The 20,512-nt window shown below is 43.2% G+C and overlaps 1 protein-coding gene across 1 annotated transcript in view; it reads right to left on the reverse strand.

Annotated features, from left to right (window-relative positions):
- Nucleotides 1–19,207, reverse strand: part of RNASEH2B (ribonuclease H2 subunit B) — a gene marked incomplete at both ends in the record, with an annotated part of 39,100 nt that extends 19,893 nt beyond the window's left edge. Inside the window, 3 exons of the mRNA XM_079549223.1 lie at nt 4,656–4,763; nt 7,652–7,723; nt 19,144–19,207. Coding sequence (XP_079405349.1) covers nt 4,656–4,763; nt 7,652–7,723; nt 19,144–19,207 — 244 coding nt within the window. The remainder of the gene's footprint in view (nt 1–4,655; nt 4,764–7,651; nt 7,724–19,143) is intronic.
- Nucleotides 19,208–20,512: the final 1,305 nt, after the last annotated feature.

Here is a 20,512-nt window from a genome sequence, read left to right on the forward strand (position 1 = left end):
CTGGTCAAAGTTGACAATCTGTCTGTAAAACTGAGATCACACAATGCCTCCAGTCTCTACATCTGTACAGCCAAATTAGCTTGGGCATCCAATTCACATTTATTTCTAAGCTAATTTCAATTTTTCTGTCCAGAGGGAGTATCGAAGACATGGCTATTTGTTAGAAGACTACTTCTACAGTTTCTGACAAGCCTCGAGGATACCAAACGACACGTAGGCTGGAGCAGAGTGAGCTCTTACACTGTACTCTGCTGTCTTCCTTCTGAAAATCAGTACTCAAAATCTAAGCCTCCAAGTACCAGCCATGAAACATGGCTCTAGTACTCAGCGCGAATCAAATGAAAAAAAAAACAAATATAAGGCATCAAAATTATAAAGACCGGCCCAAGCAAGTCAAACCAAGGCATTCAGGGCCAAAATATTTCTCCAAGTATGGCACTGCCAGGTCCCTGGAAGAATACTACCCAGGTCCCAAGGGAATATATTTCCCTGACAATTAGACAAAAATAATCCCAACTCCACAGCTATTAGCAAAGAAAGTACCAAGACTACTTCTTCACAAACCTGCAAGTTTTGATAATAAGACTGGAGACAAAAAAAAAAAAAAAAAAGAAAAAGCTAGCCCTTTTCTTAAAGCTCCCATTTAAAAGCTTTCATCTGTACCTTCAGGAAAAAGTATTTTAATTTGTTCTATGGAGTTCTGACTCACTGTAGCTGTATGAAGACCTTGGAGAATCATGAAACCGTTTGGGTTGGAAAGGACCTTTAAGATCTGGTCATCTAGTTCCAGCCTTCCTGCTAAAAGCAGGGACACCTTCCTCCAGACCAGATTGCTCAAAGCCCCATCCAGCCTAGCTTTGAATGCTTCCAGGCAGGAGGCACCCACAACCTCTGTGGGCAACCTGTTCCACTGTCTCACCACCCTCACAGGAAAGAATTTCTTCTTTATATTTTGTCCAAATGTACCCTCTTCCACTTCAGAACTATTTCCTCTTGTCCTGTTGCTCCACGCCCTTCTAAAAAGTCCCTTCCCAGCTTTCCTGTCGGCCCCCTTCAGGTACTTGAAGGCCTCTATAAACTCCCCCAAGAGCTTTCTCTTCTCCAGGCTGAAAAGTCCCAGCTCTCTCAGCCTGTCCTGGTAGGGGAGGATTCTCCAGCCCTCTATTCATCTTTGTGGCCCTCCTCTGGACCTGCTCCAACAGCTCCACGTCATTCTTGTGCTGGGGGTCCCAGAACTGGAGGCAGTACTTCAGATGGGGTTTCATGAGAGCAGAGTAGTGGAGCAGAATCATCTCCCTCAACCTGTTGTTCATGCTTCTCTTGATGCAATCTTGATACAAGAATACATTTGGCCTTCTGGGCTGCAAATGCACATTGCTGGCTCATGTTGAGCCTTTCATCAATTGATACCCCCAAATCCTTCTCCTCAGGGCCACTATCAGGCCATTCTCCACCCAACCTGTATCTGTGCTTGGGACTGCCCTGACCCAGATGCAGGACCTTGCACTTGGCCTTGTTGCAATACATGAGGCTGGCATGGGCCCACCTCTCAAGCCTTTCCTGGACCCTCTGAACAGCATCCTTTTTCCTCTAGCATGTCAACTGCACCACTCAGCTTGGTGTTGTTAGCAAACGTGCTGAGATTACACTTGATCCCACTGTCCATGCTGCCTACAAAATGTTCAGTACTACTGGTCCCAGCACTGATCCCTGAGGAATGCCACTTGTCACCATCTCCACTTGGACACTGAGACATTGAAGACATTGACTGCAACTCTCAAGAGTGCAACCATCCAGCCAATTCCTTATCCAGCAAATGGTCCATCCATCAAATCCATTTTTCTTCCATTTGACAATCAGTATGTCGTGCAAACAGTGTCAAACACTTTGCGCAAGTCCAGGTAGATGATGTCAGTTACTCTTCCTTTATCCACTGATGCTGTAACTCCATCATAAAAGGCCACCAAGTTTGTCAGGCATGAGTTGCCATTGGTGAAGCCATATTAGTTACCATCAATCACCTCAACTTTGTTTTCCATATTTCCTCCTCAGCAGAGCCTTCAGGAGGAACTCTTCCATGATGCTGACAAGCACAGAGATGAGACCATAGTTTTCTGGATCTTCTTTTTTTCCCTTCTTGAACATGAGGATTATGTTTCCAGTCAGTAGGAACTTCACCAGGCTGCCACAACCTTTCAAAACAGGACGGATAGCAGCTTGACAACTTCATCTGCTGGTTCCCTTGTAATCCATGAATGGATCTCACTGAGTTCCATAGACTTGCGCACCTTCAGTCTTCAGATAGTCTCAAACTTGATCTTCACTAGCAGCAGGGGTTCCTTCTCCCATTTCTTACCTTTGCTTTCTGCAGCTTGGGCAGTGCAGCTAGAGCCCTTGTTGGTAAAGATTGAGGCAAAGAAGTCATTGAACTTCTGAGCTTTCTCTGTATCCCCTGTGACCATGTCTCCAGTTTGGTTCCAGAAGGTGCCCACATCTTTCCTGGCCTTCCTTTTATCACTAATATACCTGTAGAATTTGTTCTTGTTACCCCTTATGTCCCTGGCTAGATTTAATTCCATCTGGGTTTTAGTTTTCCTAACCTGATTCCTTCTTTGTAGCCCTCCCAGGCAATCCATTCCTGCTTCCACTCCCTACGCACTTCTTTTTTAAGTCAAAGTCAGTCCAGGAGCTCCTTGCTGGTCCACAGTGGCCTTCTGGCATTCTTGCCTGCCTTCCTTCTAGGGATGCACTGCTTCTGGACATGGAGGAGATGGTCCTTTAATACTGACTAGCTTTCTTGGGACCCTCTTCCCTCCAGGGCTTTATCTCATGTCATCCTGCCAAGCAGTTCCCTGAGGAGTTTGAAGTCTGCCCTCCTGAAGTCCAGAGTAGCAGGCTTGCAGCAAGCCCTCTTTGACACCCTAAGGATCTTGAACTCCACCATTCTGTGGATGAGGATCTTGAACTCCACCACAGCCAAGACTGCCCTTGAACTTTGCATTACTCACCAGCTCCTCCTAGTTTGTGAGGACAATTTCCAGCACAGTACCTCTTCTGTGGATTCCTGTACCACTTAGAAGAAGTAATCACCAACACATTCCAGAAACCTCTTTGATTTCTGGTGCCCTGCTGTGTTGCCCCTCCAACAGATACCATGGTGATTGAAGCCCACACAAAGACCGTGTTTTATGAATGTGAAGCTGCTCCTATCTGTTTATAGAGGGTCTCATCCACTTGGTCTTCCTGGTTGAGCCACCCATTTCAGACCCACACTACGATGTCTCCTTCCTCTGCCTTCCCTTTAACCTTAACCCATAAACTCTCTGCCAGCACTTTATCAATCCTCAGGCAGAGCTCAATGAACTCCAGCTGGTTCTTGATGCAGAGGGCAACACCTCTCTCCCCTTCTCCTCTGCCTGTCCTTCCTGAAGAGTTTATACCTGTCTATTCCTACATTCCAGTCATTTCCTTCTTGGCAGATAATGAGATGATTTGCAAACACACAGTTTTTCTGAGTTGTTCATGGCCCAACTATTTCAGAGATGCAGCAGCCCAATTCCATTCAGGAAAAAATTTTCCCCTTTTTTATATATTAAAAAAAAAAAAAAAAGAAAAAAGAAAAAGGCAATTAGTCCTTAAGGCCATTGTTTCCCAAGGGCCAAAGCAGAGGTTAGAAAGGGAGGGGGAGAATATAGAGTGGACATAATTGGGAGCAGACTCAGTCTTTTGGCTCACCCCTAAAGGGAATAAGGAAAAGCTCGTAGATCTACTGCTTGCATTGCTATATACACCTGCAAAGTACATTTTAACATTAACACACATTTGGGATATTGCCATTAAAGAAGGTATATGCCTGCTCGAGTCACTTTATTTATTTTAATATTAGAAATGGTCTTTTTTCTAATTACAAACAGACAAAAAGGACACACCTTCATCTCCTGAAGGGATACTAATTACATAGTCTATGGAAATTCTGGGAGTGAAACACTACACCAGGGACATCCTTACTGAGAAAGGATTGTTAAAGCCATCACGAGTGGTTGCACAAACTTCTTTCTCATTTTCAGAAAGATGAGCTAGGATCAGAGACTATGATGCTACAGATGAGGTCACTTAGACACAGCACTGAAATGACACCTTCAGACAGCAGGCTTATCCCACAGCACTTACAGAGAAGACTACAGAGGTAATTAAAAGAAAACCAGATCAAACCACACTCCAGTGCTTGGAGTTCTGCTTAGCGTTGCTCCACTTAGCTAGCTCAGGCTTTCCAGCCCTTTTTCCCCTTCTATAGGATAAGAAATATTTTACGTACACCAAGGACTTTCTGGTTTGACAAGGAAAGCTAAGTATTTTATGGCACTTCAGTTTAAACACAACTGAACAACTCCCCCATCCCACCATACCCTTCCTCAAAGACAAATCAACATCTGTCTAATTGAAGCTGCCAAAGGCAGCCTTTTAAAGAGAGACCACAAAGCCCCTAGCCCTGCTTAAATCCAGATGGCAAATGAGTGCGTCAGAAGGTGGGGACGTGATGCAGCATGCCTCAAACAACTAAGAGAAACACCTGTAAATTTAATAGAAGAAAGAGAGAAGGTCTCTTTGTATGAACATTAGTTATGGTTGGGGGAAGGATACATAACATTACTCACCTTGTTGAACAGTCTCACCTATAAACCAGGAACGATATTCCTCATGAAAAGCTTTTACTTCGAACAGCTGCTGTGCACCACTATTGAATAAGTAAAGAGTTGCTTCCCCTGTTGAAAAAGAAATCTGGTTTGTGTTGTAAGCTTTCACAAAAATCAAAAGAATACCCAATACATCTGAAGAATGTGTCTTATATACACATACACACAAACATACGCACATTCTACATAAACTCACTACAAAGAAAGCTCAGACAAAGAAAACTATTATATACAGATGTTCGTTTACCAGCTCTATAAACCAAACTGAATTTGAATCAATAAATAAGATGTGTGAATAGTTCATCTTACAACACAAAGCCTTTGATCCAAACCCAAATCAAAATCACACAAGAAATTACTTTTTTCGTCTGTACTGAAGGGGGAAGGTGGAAACCCAGAAAATTTCCTTGCCTTCTCTCATGTTTGTATCTAAGATATCAGAAGTAAGGAACAAAACCCTCAAGTGACAGTGATATCTTTTTTTGTGCATCTAAGCAGATAGCAGTAACTCAGTATGAGTACACAAGTAAGGTGAACAAGAGAATACTGACAGTCTGAAAAGGGAAGCTTTATTTTAGGCTGCTCCACAGCACAATTCTGCTGTTTCATGTTAGTTTTGGGCTCTAATGGAAAAATGACATACATTACAAAAAAGACTGGCATTTTCTACGTCTAAACTAGGAAGTCACAGAACTGCAGAAGGGGCCACAGATGTTCAGGTACTTGAGTCTGTAGGCTGAATTAGTCCTGTCATCCTCAAAAGGCAACATTAACTATTGCAATCCTGCTCAAAATACAGCTTGGAAACTTAAAGATCATGGGCAGGCTCAAAAAAGTATCAGTGCAAGCCCTTAAAAGCTGATGTCATCACTGCTGTTTTCAGCCTGGACAGATACCTGGGTCTTACTGAAGGAAGGTCAGCTAAAATGGGCAGATGCATCTTTTCCCAAAAAATGACTGATGATGCTTTTTCCCCCCTTTATTCAAAAGCTGATGGGATGTTTAACTTCACCTAAGGTTACAGATTCAGTTATCTGACAATCACATTTCTTTTGGATGTGGGAGGAATGAACAGCAAATACTAGGAAGAGCAGAGATATCCATCATCACCATGTGATTCTCAACAAGGGTCTACATCATAGTTTGATCAGCACCAGACATCAAGACTAATCACAGAAGAGTTTGTTGCACAACTTAAAAGACTCCTACCAGTGAGTCTTCCAGCCAAGCATGGTGGAGAGTAAGGAAAAGTTGTGAAATGGACCATTTCTATTGCCTAACTTCAGCTCCTTGTTTTACCTGCTTACGTTAAAAGGACAAGCACTGCAGGTTATCAACACTATCATTAGAGACATTCTCTATCACTTCATTTAGCTGATTAAGTTTGTAGCATAAATATTCCCTTGTTTTAGTTCAGAACTTTGAAAAATGCTTCTCGCAGCGCTTCTGAATTACAAGCTAAAACTCCAGTTTGTAGTCTTTGTACAGGACAGAAACGTTGTCCTTTTTACCTGCCTATAAAAAGGACCATGCATGCTTTCATTAAACAAAGTGGTTAGCATGAATATCTGTTGTACGCTGAATCTTTCAGTGGCTATTTATACAATATTTGTCAACAACAATTTGTCTGTTAGATCCAAACATAAGCAAAAGACATCAGGAGTTCTCAGTCCTTCTATTTTCAAATATTAATACGCTACATCACTGGAAGTTCATGCAGGTCTACAAATAAGCTTCTATAAATTCTAAAGGAACACACCCAGTCAAATCATTGTACTCTTGGTTTTTCCCAGAAACCTTTCCCAAGATCTCATATTCATCAAGTTGAATAGATCTTCCACAGAGAAAAGCAAATTAACGCGTGTGCTTTTAAAAACATAATAAATTACAAGACAACATAATAAAGCAGGTGGAAAATGTCTGTGGCTGTATACTCTCACAGTAAATCTGAGCAATCAAAAAATAGGTATCATGATGAGGATAAATGATTTCATATTCTGTATCTATTGTTTTTAAATTACTCTTTCAGGAAGACTTAGAAATGAGTATATCATGTATTAAAGTACCTGAAGACTCCAGTCACAAACACATAAATAAGAATAGTGAATTTCAATATAAAAATACGTAACTTAGAAATCAAATGAGATTGTAAAAAAAGGAAAAAATGCATTAATTCTGTCTTTAAACAAAACGCATTAACCTTAACCAAGGCTTGCTGCAAGTTTCTATTCCAGTATCTCATACTGCAAACAGTGGGGGTTGGACTCAATGATCTCTGGAGGTCCCTTCCAACCCCTACAATTCTGTGATTAGATTACTCATACTTAATAAGAAATCCTTGACAAAAAGGGCAATCTGACCAGAGGAAAGTAACTATTTGTGGGATGGTGGTATGATTATATCACCTTTGCATTATATCACCTTTGCATATCGCATTTGCTGGTCTTTCCAATGTATTTTGTATTTAAAGTGCCTCATCATCTATTAATAAGAAAAGAGATAGCACTGCTTGAAGCAAGGAAAGAAGAATATTAGCTTTAAAAATGAAAAGACTCAAAAAGCTTGGTAAGTATAACTGTATCACTTTTCTGACTCTGCCTGTTTATTTTACAGCATAAGATGAATGGTATGAAGCCTAAATTTGGATTAAAAAAAAAAAAAGCCAAAGTTCAACACCCAACACTGCAAGTTCCCCAAATCAAATGCATTTAAAAACACAACTTAAATTACAATTCTTTTTTGTGCTGCCAATATTCCTGATGAATAAACAGTTCAACCAATTAAAATTATAAAAGAAATGTTTGCACAGCATTAGCTATCTGGCATCAACAGCAGTATCTCTGGCACATAAGACTTACATTATCATCACTATTTCAGCTTGCAAAATACGAATAGTTTGGTGGTGGAGGGAATCAACCAAAGCATTAACAGGCTCATGTCACAATTCCAAAACTTGCCTGTGCTCGGACTGCGTAGTTTTGTAAACATAGGTTCGTTGTCAGGTGCTGTAGGGGGGTCGGTAGCAGCCTCTGTGGAGGGAAAGGGAAAAGTTATGAACTTGAGAACTGAGAAGCATTTCACTTTCTGCCATGCTTCTCCAAGACGTTAAGAATTAACTGGTTTGACACTATTTGAAAGCTCACATATTTTCTGCTTACAAAGTTATATGCCTCAGCCCAAATCCATCCTACCTGATCAAGGTACCTAAATTGTGATTCCAGACTTCTGGCACTTTCTGTTTGCCACAGAAAAGATATGCACCTGGGGATGATTTAGATTCTGAAACCCAATTCCCCTCACAGAGCCTCAAGCAACAGTACTCCTAAGTTTGATAACTCAGTTTGATAATGAACTGATGTGTTGCCTTATTTAGTCTCAAAGATTATTGGAACACTTTGGTAAATTAGGCAAACCCACAAGCTAAAATACTTGTAGGAAGAAACAGTGGTCTTCTATAGCATTCAGGAAGTTTCAGATTATTCAGCAATATGAGGCAGGAACTGTCTGAGCGGTTGTTAGTTACGTGAAAAGTATGCACACTTGTTTATCTGTTGTATATAATCTTAAAAAACAAGGAGTGCATTTAAGAGGGCAGGAAAAAGAAGCTGAGAAAATACAGCACTTCTGGCTTAGCCTCCTCATGGTTGTGCTCTTTTCTGTGTATTTAAGCAAAAAAAGTTAGACAAAAAACAGAGCTGCAAAAGTACAATTTCTATGTGAAAATAAAAAAAAAAAATAAAAAAAATAAAAAATAAAAAAAAAAGAAAGGAAACAGCTCCCATAAGGACTGAAGCTTGAAAACCATCTTTAAGGATCCCCAGTTAATTATATTCTATCCAAGTTCTCTTTGTAGGGAAAGTCTAACTTATATTTATGAAAACAACTTCCCACATCTGACTGAAGAGCAACATGACAGCATCATCTCTCTTAACTTGCAGACTGCCAGTTCTGTCCCAGTTCCTCTCATAAACGCATTCATCAGAGCAAGGAAAATAACTAAAACATTTCACATCCATAACTAGCATCCAGACCCTGGAGAATGGGCTGACAGGGACCAGGCTGCTGGTTGGGTTGCTGGGCTGCTGCTGAAAGAGGAGAGAAGCAGCAGAGGTGGGCTGCGCATCTATCTACTCCCAGGGGAGGCTGCTGGAGGGAACAGAATTGTGATGCTGCCCTTCCCTTTTTGGTAGTATCCAGGTTTAATGACACAGAGACTACAAACTTCTTTTCTGTGAGAAACAAGGAAATAGGAAGCTCAAATGCATTCAAAAATAGCCACCCCCTGCCTGAAAGCTGCTCCCTAACACCTCAGGAAAGGACAGGTGGGTGGACTTCTCACAGGCTGTTTGTTCTCAGGTACCTCAGTGGCTGAAAAAAAAAAAAAGAAAACAAACCCAAAGCCCGAAACAAACAACTCTCATCTTTCACATCTACTCCTGGGTACTCAACTGTGCCCCAAACAGAAATTGCCCAGATGAAGCCATAAGCAGGGTTTAAAGAGAATGTCTTTTTTTTTTGTTTGTTTGTTTTTCAAGTGCATTCTGTGGCAAAGTATTGGAAGACAATGGTTTTTAAAGGTGTTTGAAGAATTTACAGCCATTTTCTTTCCCTGAATTTTCAGTTGAGTCTTCAGGTAGGTTGAAAAAGTACTCGAAAAAGTTTCAATATAAGTTGGGAGGTTTTTAATGGAAAAAAAAAGTCCATATTTGCTAACCAGACCTACTTCATATGCTGATACATAAACACACACGGTTGTCAAGCTACATTTGTCCTGGCAAAGGAGAACTTCAAATTTCTATAGCTGTGTATATTTCATTTTTTGACCACAGTTTAACGTTGCTGTATTTTTTGTTACTTTTTAAAACGCTGCCGTGATTAATGACAGCGAAAGAAACACACTGCATGTGTTTATTTTGACGTGTTTCATATGAACATGTGAAAATATACACACCAAATATGATTTTCAAAATTTAAAACACAAAGCAAAACAAAACAAAGGAATTTTTAGCGCTCACTTGCTCCGCTTTCTTCATGAGTAGATTTATGAACACTGGGAACACATCCAGCCGAGCCCTAGCTGCATCTTGTAGAACGTGAACAATTAAGCAGACAACCCTTCCTAATGTAGCTGTTTTTAATGAAGTCTGCATCTTTATTTAGTTGATGTGTTCATTCCCCAGCTTTCTGACACCAAGTGCATGTTCCATCCTCACTGGGATGCCCGCACGTAGGGAGCTCAGCTAAACCACTGCAGGGCTGCAGTGCTGACCCCCCCTATCTCACACGGCACCCTCCAGATGGGACACACAAAGGGAAAGAGGGGGCAAAGGAAAATGTGATTTCTCCCAGCTTCTTGTACCTTGGGTTTCTTCTACCTGTGTTCAACGCTCTGCTTCTAGGCCTAGTTGAAGTATCCTTCTGTTACAGATTGGCCCTACTAGATGTCAAACTGGCAAATAAAAAGAGGCATTTGGGAGAATGCCTGCTTGGAAAACTGGATGCAATAGTAATGAGGCCTTATAGGCAAAGGAGGCCCTATTTATCTGAATTTAAACACTTACTGACTAGGAAAATGCTGAGCAAGGGATTTTCAAAGTTAGGTGTCCAAAGCCTTTCTGGTGTGTGTTCTGGCCTTCTGCCAGAAGAAAGGTAACTGGATTTCTTTAATGTCATTACATTTATCAGTCCTTGTGTTTGGGCAAGGATCTGTTCCAGCTAAATAAACAAACTTCCTAAAAAGTGGTTCTGAAGAGATTTTCTAGCAAAACTAAGTTAAAATAGGTCTAATTCTAATGGAAAATGACAGCTAAATGTCACTACTCTTAACAGCAACTTTTTCTGTAGCTCAGCTGACACAGAATGTGTAACAGAATGGAAAAACAAGTGAGAGGGATCGCACTCTTCTGACTGCTATGCTCTCTCCTAAGCATTGGGCAGAGTTCAGCTACAGGCAGCACACAGCTGTACAGCACAATTCCCCAGCAGGTGTGTCAGTACAGCACGCCTCTCTCCTAGGACAAGTTTCATTGTAAAGGTACAAAAAATTGGGTTCAAGAGTACAGAGGCGCCAAATAACCCCATCCCAGTGAAAAAGCAAGCTGTTCCCTAAGCTGCCAGGGAAGACAGACAGGCAGACACTTCCATGAGGCAGCTGGCCCACCTCAGTCCTGTCTCACACCCAGAGAGTCCCCACACCAGTCCTGCAGAAACAAGCCAGGAGCAACACCACAACAGGCAGCTCTGAGATGAGCAGGGGGCAGGACAACCAAATGCCAACACCAGGCTGCTAAGTTGGCACACTTTGCTGAAGCTACAGCCTACTGCGCATTCACTGGTAACCAAGCTGCACAAAGCCCACCTAGAAGCGTGGGTGATACATCCACCAGTGGCACTGGAGTCCACAGAGAGAACCTCAGACTCCTGAAGTTGAGCTACGGAGACTGTAAAAGCTTTATAGCAGCTTTCCATTACAGAGAAAGAGAAAAGCCTACTGTATTTTGTGGAGGTCAGACATGCAACCAGGCAAATTCTGTAAAACGTATAAACAGAACAAAGTGAAAATGAACCAGCTGTCTTAGGATTTCTGGCAATAGTTTGTTCCACAATGGATTGATATGAGGCATTAATGAATCCAGCCATTAAAAAAATAAAATGTTGCTGGTATTGCAACATGAATGAATTGGAAAAGAACATAAAACTCCCACTAAGATCTATGAAACTATTACAGATGATGCAAGGTCTGTTCACCTTTTTTTTTTTTTTTTTTTTTTTTTCCCCAAAAACTGCTTATAGATACTATATATAACAGACTAATATCAAGTTATATGGAATTCCCATGAAAAAAAGCTTCCAGCCAAGCAAGCAAAAGGCTGTAAATATCTGTCAATTGCGTAAGAGGAAAAAACCCTCCACCATCACCCTACAAAAAACCAGGATCATTTAATAGTCTGGAATTATAAAGTTAAGATTTCATTTAAAAACAGATATTAAACCATACGTCACCTACACGAGTCTTTTCCATTCCCTTCTGAACTTTGAGTCATGCAAAAAAGGTGTGTCAGATGGAGCTCATTTAATGGACATTTTATGGAAGACTGAACTATGCAGTCTAGAGGTGCAAATACGTTAGATCTAATATTTGTTTTATTTACATTCCTTCCAGAATCAGTCAATCCTGAAGTAAATAGCTTTAATTCAGTGCCTGTGCTAATGGTACATGAGCAAAGTCCTCTGTCCTGCAGCACAAACTGAAAAGAAGCCCAACAAAAAATAATCCAGAACTTTGTATCATTCTCACTTTTAATATCATAGAATCATGGAATCACCAAGGTTGGAAAAGACCTAAAAGATCATCCAGTCCAACCGTTCACCTATTCCCAATAGCTCCCACTAAACCATGTCCCTCAACACAACATCCAGCCTTTCCTTGAACACCCCCAGGCTCGGTGACTCCACCACCTCCCTGGGCAGTCCATTCCAGTGCCTGACCACCCTTTCTGAAAAGTAATACTTCCTCATGTCCAGCCTGAATCTCCCCTGCCGTAGCTTGAAAATATCCTTGTAACTTTCAAGGTAATTATGTATTAGTGTAATGAACAAATCCAGGTATGCACTGACGGAGGACACAGTTCTATAAATGGCTTCAAATACCAAAATTCACAGGTCATTAAAAAAATACAATCTTGAGTTCCCTATCTCTCCTGCTTTCTTTCCACTCAAACCAGCAATTCTGTGGCCACATGGCAAGTCAGCTCAGTTTGCTGATCCAGCCGTGAAGAAAACGCTCATTTCCACCCAGATCAGTAAACTACTGCCCACTCACCATACAGTTACACGTGGAAGAGAAGCTGTGGCAGCAGCAGGCGATACAGAAAATAACCTATTATGTTCTGTATGTGACAATGGGCTCCTCGATTAGTTTAAGAGTATTAGAAAACTAGATTACATGTGAATTACAGAGGTGGGAAAGCACGAGAACAGCCACAAGACATCACTGTGTCCCTGGCTGGACTATGCTCTAGAAGAGTGCTACACAGAAACACAGCTCCATCACCTCTGCAAACAGCTGCTCTCCTGCATGCTCGCACAGAAGGCAGAGCTTTGCATGAGCACCTACTTCATTTTTGGAGATCTCACCTTGGTCTTTACTCAGTTACGATAGTTTGATTACCTCACCCTCTTATCCTCCTGACCGTATGCAGTACTGGCTTCAGCAAAGGGACTTCTGCAACATTTATTATGAAAAGCTAGAACAGCAATCTGTTTTGGTAATCACATTTATTATCTGCTGCCTTAAGCAAACAACATTTAATGCAGTGTAACTGACACCCTCTTAAGCTGTTTCTGGCTCCCACTTCACCTGGAAACATTACAAGAAAGAGGTTTAATGAGATACAAAAAATGACACCAAGTTTCTATCTTGAATAAACCTTCCCATGGAAATGCTTGAGGAGTCCTGTGTCCTGGTACACAACCAAGCAGCTGCACTGAATGGTAAGGGTTTTGCTTAAGAACAGCCTTTAGCTTTGCCTTACGCTGTCACAACTCACTTCTGAATCCAAAACCACGTGCTCGCAGACTCACTGGCAGTAATGGAGAATACTAACTCAGCTGTTCCTGCAATCGAGAGGCTGGGCAAATTGTGCAGAGAGGTTGGGGGTGAATGATGAAGTCAATCTTGAGAAGTTCAAGAACAGGTTATCACTTGAAAGGCTAAAAACTTCAGACTTCCCTTCTCAATATTTATAGGGTCAACACCAGTGCAGCTGTATTACTGGCTGAATCAGCCCTATTCCCATGTGCAGAGAGGCCTAAGTTGGCATATGTTGGTCTCTTCCAAGCCAGATGGCAGAAAGCAGAAGTAAGAGATGGTGTTACACATTAAAACATCTCTTTTCAGTTCTTTTATTTGCTATGCTTCCTTCTGGCTCCTTAGCTTGCCAGTTTTATCTGCTTTATACACAGCTGAGCTCAGCATGCATTTTAAGAGATGTAAGAAATAGTGCAAATTACCTGCAGGCAAAGGGCTTTGTTCAAGAGATGCAAATGCCAGTTTAGAGGGAGTTTAAGGAAAAATATGCATATTCACACTCATTTATTGAGAAGGTGCACATTATTAATATGTGCACATAAAATGTAAGAAAGATTATATAAATATAAGTCAGATACTTAAAAATACACATTTTTAATTGTGAGCACTATTTCCATGTTCTCTCTCCAAATTACAACTGGCCCACCCCATTTTGACATTTGCTACAACTTCTGAATCAAGTTTTCTAGCAGCACAGCACTGCGGGCTGTTTTGTAGCAGATGCTTTGAACAATTTTTTTAATGTTAAATAAAGCAAGCATCAAAGTGCTTTTAAACACAAGGTGTGAGAATGGTCAAGAAAAAAACAGGGAAACTGCCTACATCAGATTTCAGTGCAAACTGCATTTATGCATTACACAAAAACTTCTTTTGATATGACGTCTTCTCTAAATACAACCCCAAATTTTCAAGTAAAATGCGTCCTCTGTTGTTGCATGTTGACAAAAGTTCCTCAGTCTCATTTGAAAGAAAGGATTAATTTAATGCATGCTTATGCCCTATGGTTTGGCATCACAGTTCATTTATTTCTGCCTCCATTTGACTTTTGGCATATGAAATTTGTTCAAAAATCTTGCCAACCATTATGTGAAACCACTCCTTTTATTTTTAAATAAGTAGTTCCTAAAAATAATAGGACTGTTAAAATCCCTCCCTTTGTGCAGCCCTTCCAGACCCACTAAAATAGCAGCTCTCATAAAACAATACAAAAGCTAATCAATTTGCTGGTTAAGAAAACAAAGGAATGAAAAAATGTAGTAATCTAAACTTATCTACTTCAGAAAAATAAAAGTTGAACTTAATCATCAGCTTGCAGCTAACCCCTACTTCTACTAATACAGAACAAATCAAATGCAGCAGTCTAAACTTGGGGGTGTAGAGAGGAACATCAGACTTAGAAAACCACCTTCAAATGCTGACTTCTTTGCTAAAGCCAGTGGAGGATATAAATATATCAATATATCAATTCTGAGATAACACCTCCCCCTGCAAAACTGTCCTTCACACCCCTCCCCGTTCAGCAATTGGCGCATGTGTTTGGCTGCTATTGGTAAGGCCAGTCTGAAGCCATTAGATAAGAAAGCTGCTTTGTTATACCGAACCTAGATCAGATCTGTCACACAATGGTATTTGGCTCTTAAAGATCCTTACTTTCACAAACCTACAATTAGATGAGGTCTCATTATTATTTCTTTTTCCAGCAAAAATAATTTCTAGCTCTTACGATTTTCAGAGAAAATGTTGACAATAGGCTCTACAAAGCAAGCAGAAATATCCTATATGCACACTTAAAAAGCACTGCAGAATCAGTGGGTATGATTTAAAAAACAAACAAACAAACAACAGACAGAACCTCTTCCACAAATGCATATCATTAGCAACATACTGGCTGGGAGACAGATGGATTATAATCCTCAGGAGCCACTTTGCTTCCCTTGCAACTATTCAGTAGCTAAACCTATGTAAGAGGAATCATAGAATGGCCTGAGTTGAAAAGGATCACACTGATCATCCAGTTTCAACCCCCTGCTATGTCCAGGGTTGCCAACCAGCAGACCAGGCTGCCCAGAGCCACATCCAGCCTGGCCTTGAATGTCTCCAGGGATGGGGCATCCACAGCCTCCTTGGGCAACCTGTTCCAGTGCATCACCACCCTCTTTGTGGTGCCTCCTAAAGGAGGAATCTGTATACAAAGCTCTACATTCTCAAGGGGAAGGGAGAGAAGTGGACACAAATGTAATATAACAACCCAGATTATCCAAATACTATGAAAAATGCAGAAGAGCACAACCTGGAAACTCGGACACCCAAAAGTGAAGTTCATGTGTGTCCTTCGATACTCAGAAATACTTCAGTATCTCTACTATGACTCCTACAGTGCTCCAAATTTGTCGTCTTAACCATAGATGTCAACCACCCCCATTCAGATTTCCAGCCAAGCTCATAAAATACCTGAACAAGGAGCAGAGCAGGTCTGCACAGAGCCCAGTTCAGGTCCACCAGGACTTATTTCAGACACTGCTGAAAGCAGCTGTACTGCAATACTGGTTCTAGAAACAGCAGAGATGTGTTAGCATGGCACAGCACTTGAAATAATAAACTTTTAGTGCTGAGCAGAATCTGCTATAGGCCAAATCTGGAACCTGTATATCCACGACATAGTTAATCTGGAGAAACCGCCCAGAGAGCTGACTTGACTTTAAGCACAGCTCAACCGTTATGCGCATGTCCAATTTTTCCATCCTCACCAAGTTTTACACCCTAATCACCTCACTCCATATGACCAATCCTCCCTTTTTCTGATTGCTTATTGCTTTCTCTCGGTGATTCACATCCATAGAATCAGAGTAGTTGAGGCTGGAAGGGACCTTTAAGATCATCTAGTTCCAAGCCCCTGCTACAGGTAGGGACACCTCCCTCTAGACCAGGTTGCTCACAGCCCCATCCAGCCTAGCTTTGAATGCTTCCAGGCAGGAGGCACCCACAACCTCTGTGGGCAACCTGTTCCACTGTCTCACCACCCTCACAGGAAAGAATTTCTTCTTTATATTCTGTCCAAATGTACCCTCTTCCACTTCAGAACTATTCCCCTTGTCCTGTTGCTCCATGCCCTTCTAAAGAGTCCCTTCCCAGCTTTCCTGTAGGCCCTGTTCAGGTACTTGAGGACCTCTATAAGCTTCCCCCAGAGCTTTCTCTTCTCCAGGCTGAAGAGCCCCAGCTCTCAGCCTGGCTTTGTAGGGCAGGTACTTCCAGCCCTTTGAGCATCCTCATGGCCCTCCTCTGGACCTTCTTCAATAGCTCCATATCCTTCTTGTGTTGGGGACCTCAGAACTGGAGGCAGCACTGCAGATGGGGTCTCACAAGAGCAGAGTAGAGGGGCAGAACCCATTTCACAAGCTTCCTCTGAATGCTCATGATAAGGCTGCACACCGCCCAGCAGTGCATGCTTCAACAGCAACTACCATAGTCCAAATAAGAATCTCACCTTCCTTACATCTACACTTTTACATGTCATACAAATAGCGAGAGCGCTCAGAGACTTTTGCAAGAACAGATAAGATTCTGAAAATGGTGTAAAGATTAAGAGACATGAGTAACACATGCCAGTATTCAGAACTCCAGCCACAACCTCACCTTGCTCTAGAAAGCTACTGAACAGTCAGACTGACTGAGAAGCACTGACAGTTAAGAACTCAAGTTTCAGTTCTCAGAGCTTTAATTCCATACTCACAACAGACTGTTCTTTTTTAGACTCCTATGTAGCCTCTTTGTGGAGACAGTTGTCATCTGCACCATACAGGAACTTCTAAGATGTCACAATCAACGTAACATGAATGAATTTTCCAAGTGGAAAAGGTATTAAGGTGTATAGAATGATATGCATTAACTGTGCAAGCTGTTCCACACAGACTGCTCTGGTGAGTAGTCCAAACTAACTTAAGTACCTGAAATCAGGGCCTTGGAAAGTGCCTTTACTGTGAGAAAACTTTTGGAGCTTCTTTTGCATAGCATTAGAACACGTCCTTCTTCTTCCTGCAAGGTAAACTTGCCATTTACACTTTTTTTTTTTTTTTTTTTTAACAGCTCAGAAATATGCTCTTTTTAGAGCTAAAAAGCTCTAAAAAGCAACAGATACTAACTTTAAGAATCTCCTTACACAAAATCTGTTAAAAAAAAAAAAAACACAACAAAAACTATTACATTTATTTCATTTCAGCAGTCCTACTCATATGATTGGCAAGTCTTATCAGCAATGGAGTTCTGAAATTATCAGCCAGTGATCTGTTAAAATTGCTGTGCGCCGTGGGGTTCTAGTAAGGCTTAATAAACCTTCTTACAGGTCTGGAGCACTATATAAATTCTGACAGAGTTGCTCTGGCATAATTGGTAATACAAACTGTCTGGCTTTGTGGATGTTACAAGCTCTGGCTCCAATCCTGCCAACTCTTACGGAAGAATTTAACTTACTGCACAGAACTCACTGCTCGTGCATAAATTAAGCATATTTGTAAATATTTACACAGTATGGACATCTGTTGACACAGCCAGTCATCTGATAGAGGATTCAACTTAAATCCTAGTCTGCAGGGAAAGGAATTCCTCACTTTTAAATTCCTTTCTTAGGCATCAAGTATGTCAGTAACAAAGGCTGGAAGTGAAAAGCTACAACCTGAGGAAGAGAGGAGTCAGTGAAACCATAACAATTGGTTCTGTTGCTCTTGTAACTAGAGCAGCCCACTTTCTCAGTTCCCCCAAGGCGGAGCCCCTGCCTGGTTTCCAATCCTTGCAGAACCAAACTCATGCTACACCTTCCCTCCAGGGGTGCCATTTAAAGCATTTCTCACATCATCACAGACACTTTCACAAAGCTCATAAAAATACTCCAGAGAGCTCCTTCTTGTTATCAGGTTTGGTTGAAATTAACACAAGAGTTCAAAAATTTTGGGTCAAAGAAGAAATAGGCACAGTACAAAGCTGGCTCACAACTGGGGAAGTTTCACTGCCTTAGGAAATCAAATTAGTAAAAGGGCATTTAGCAAAATGCTTCCTTGCTCTGTGTCTTGGAGAGTGAAATAGGTCATGTTCAAGCATCATCCTTAACACTACAACCTTTTGTGACTTGTGAAGTTAAAGCCTTAAAATCTGATACCAGACAGAAGTGAATGTAAAAGGGGGAAAAACATCCAACAACGCTTACTAAATGCAAAGGGAGAGAAGCCAAGACAGCCATGTTTACAGCCCACGTACAGTGCAAAATTGTTTTTAGTTGGGAGGAAGCCCTAAAGGCCACCCGTTCCGGCTCCCGTGCAAAGAGGGCCACCTCCAGGGTGCTCCTGGAGCCCCACCCAGCCTGACCCCGAATGTCTCCAGGGATGGGGCATCCACCACCTCTGGGCAACCTGCGCCAGTGCCTCATCACTCCTACTCTAAAAAAGCTTTTCCTTATTCTAAATCTCCCCCTTCAGGCACTGACAAGCCGCTCAGCTGTCCTGAGGGCAGCCCCAACTCTCAGCCTGTATTCCTAGGACACGTGCAGGCCTTGCTGCCCTGCATATAGAATGCTCAGAAAGTACAGAGACCTCACGGCCGATGAGGGTGAATGTTTCCCAATGAGCTTGTTAACAAAACTGAGGCACAGCACCGCCTGCTAACTGGGACGGCCCTACCACCACAGGGAACAAAGCACCTCGCTGCGGTGCGGGATTCCGGGGGTCCTCTCGGGACTTCGTGTCACAGAACCGGGGCCGGCTGCACGCCGCAAGGCACTCGCCTCCTGCCGAGCTCCGTCAGCGGGATGGGGCGGGCGAGCAAACGGCGCTGCGGATGAGCCCGTCCCGCCTCGGGGCCCCGCGGGGTTACCTGGTGCAATGAGCACCCACCGGTCAGGGTGCGCGCCCGCGGGCCGCCGCTCCGCGCCGTGCATGCTCCTCCACCCCCGCCGGCCGCTCCCGCCGCCGCTCCCGCCGCCTCCACAACATGGCGGCGGAGGCGGGGCGGGGACGGCACGAGGAGAAGCGGGAAGAAGCACCGCGCGCCCCTCCACACGAGCGCCGCAGGGCACCGCGCCCGGCGGCAGGAAGGCACCACCTCGCGGGACGCAGAGGGGGAGCGGGAGCTGCGGCGGCTGCGGCGGCGCGCATCACCCGCTCTGTCCCCCCTCCTGCGTGGGGAGAATGGTACGAGCCGCTGCAGGCGGGGCGGACGGCGGCAGAGAGGCTCAGTCTCGTCGTACCGTGCGGCTTTCGGTCTTGGGGCGCGATCGTAGCTGGTAAGCTCTGTCAGGCAGAGGCGTCCTTCTCTTACCGCTGCCCCATCGCACGTTTTGCTTATGGAGGACGGTCGGGCGGCCACGGCTGCCCCGCGCCTGCTGCTGCCTGTCTGTGCTGAAATAAGGTCTTCCCTGAGGCTCCTCCAGCCTGAACAATTCCAGTTCCCTTACCTGCTCCCCGTACGACTTGTGCTCCAGACCTTCACAGCTTCGTTGCCCTTCTCTGGACACGCTCCAGGGCCTCAATGTCTTTCTTGTAATGAGTGACCCAGAACTGAGCACAGTACTCAAGGTGTGGCCTCACCAGAGCTGATACAGGGGGATGATCACTTACCCGCTCCTGCTGGCAGCACTGCCTCTGATACAAGGCAGGATGCCACTGGCCTTCTTGGCCACCTGGGCACACTGCTGGCTCATGTTCTGCCAGCTTTCGGCTAACACGTGTTAAAGCCCAGACTGGACATGGCCCAATCAAGCTGCTGTCATTGGCCCAGCTTGGGGGTCCTGGTGGACGAGAAGCTGGACATGAACCAGCAGTGTGTGCTTGCAGCCCGGAAGGCCAACTGTGTTCTGGGCTGCATTAAAAAAGGGGTGGCCAGCAGGGAGAGGGAGGTGATTGTCCCCCTCTACTCGGCTGTTGTGAGGCCCCATCTGCAGTACTGTGTCTGGGCTTGGGGGCCCCAGCTCAAGAAAGACTCAGAGCTCTTGGAATGGGTCCAGAGGAGGGCACTGAGATGATCAGAAGTCTGGAACACCTCTTCTATGAGGAAAGGTTGAGGGAATTGGGCTTGTTTAGCTTGGAGAAGAGAGGGCTCTGGGGAGACCTCATTGCAGCCTTCCAGTACTTGAAAGGAGCATATAAACAGGAGGGGGAACGGCTGTTTATGAGGGTGGACAGTGATAGGACAAGGGGGAATGGTTTTAAATTGAGACAGGGGAGATTTAGGTTAGATATTAGGT

This window comes from Tetrao urogallus (genome assembly GCF_951394365.1).
Source record: "Tetrao urogallus genome assembly, chromosome: 1".
NCBI classification, from domain to species: Eukaryota; Metazoa; Chordata; class Aves; order Galliformes; family Phasianidae; genus Tetrao; species Tetrao urogallus.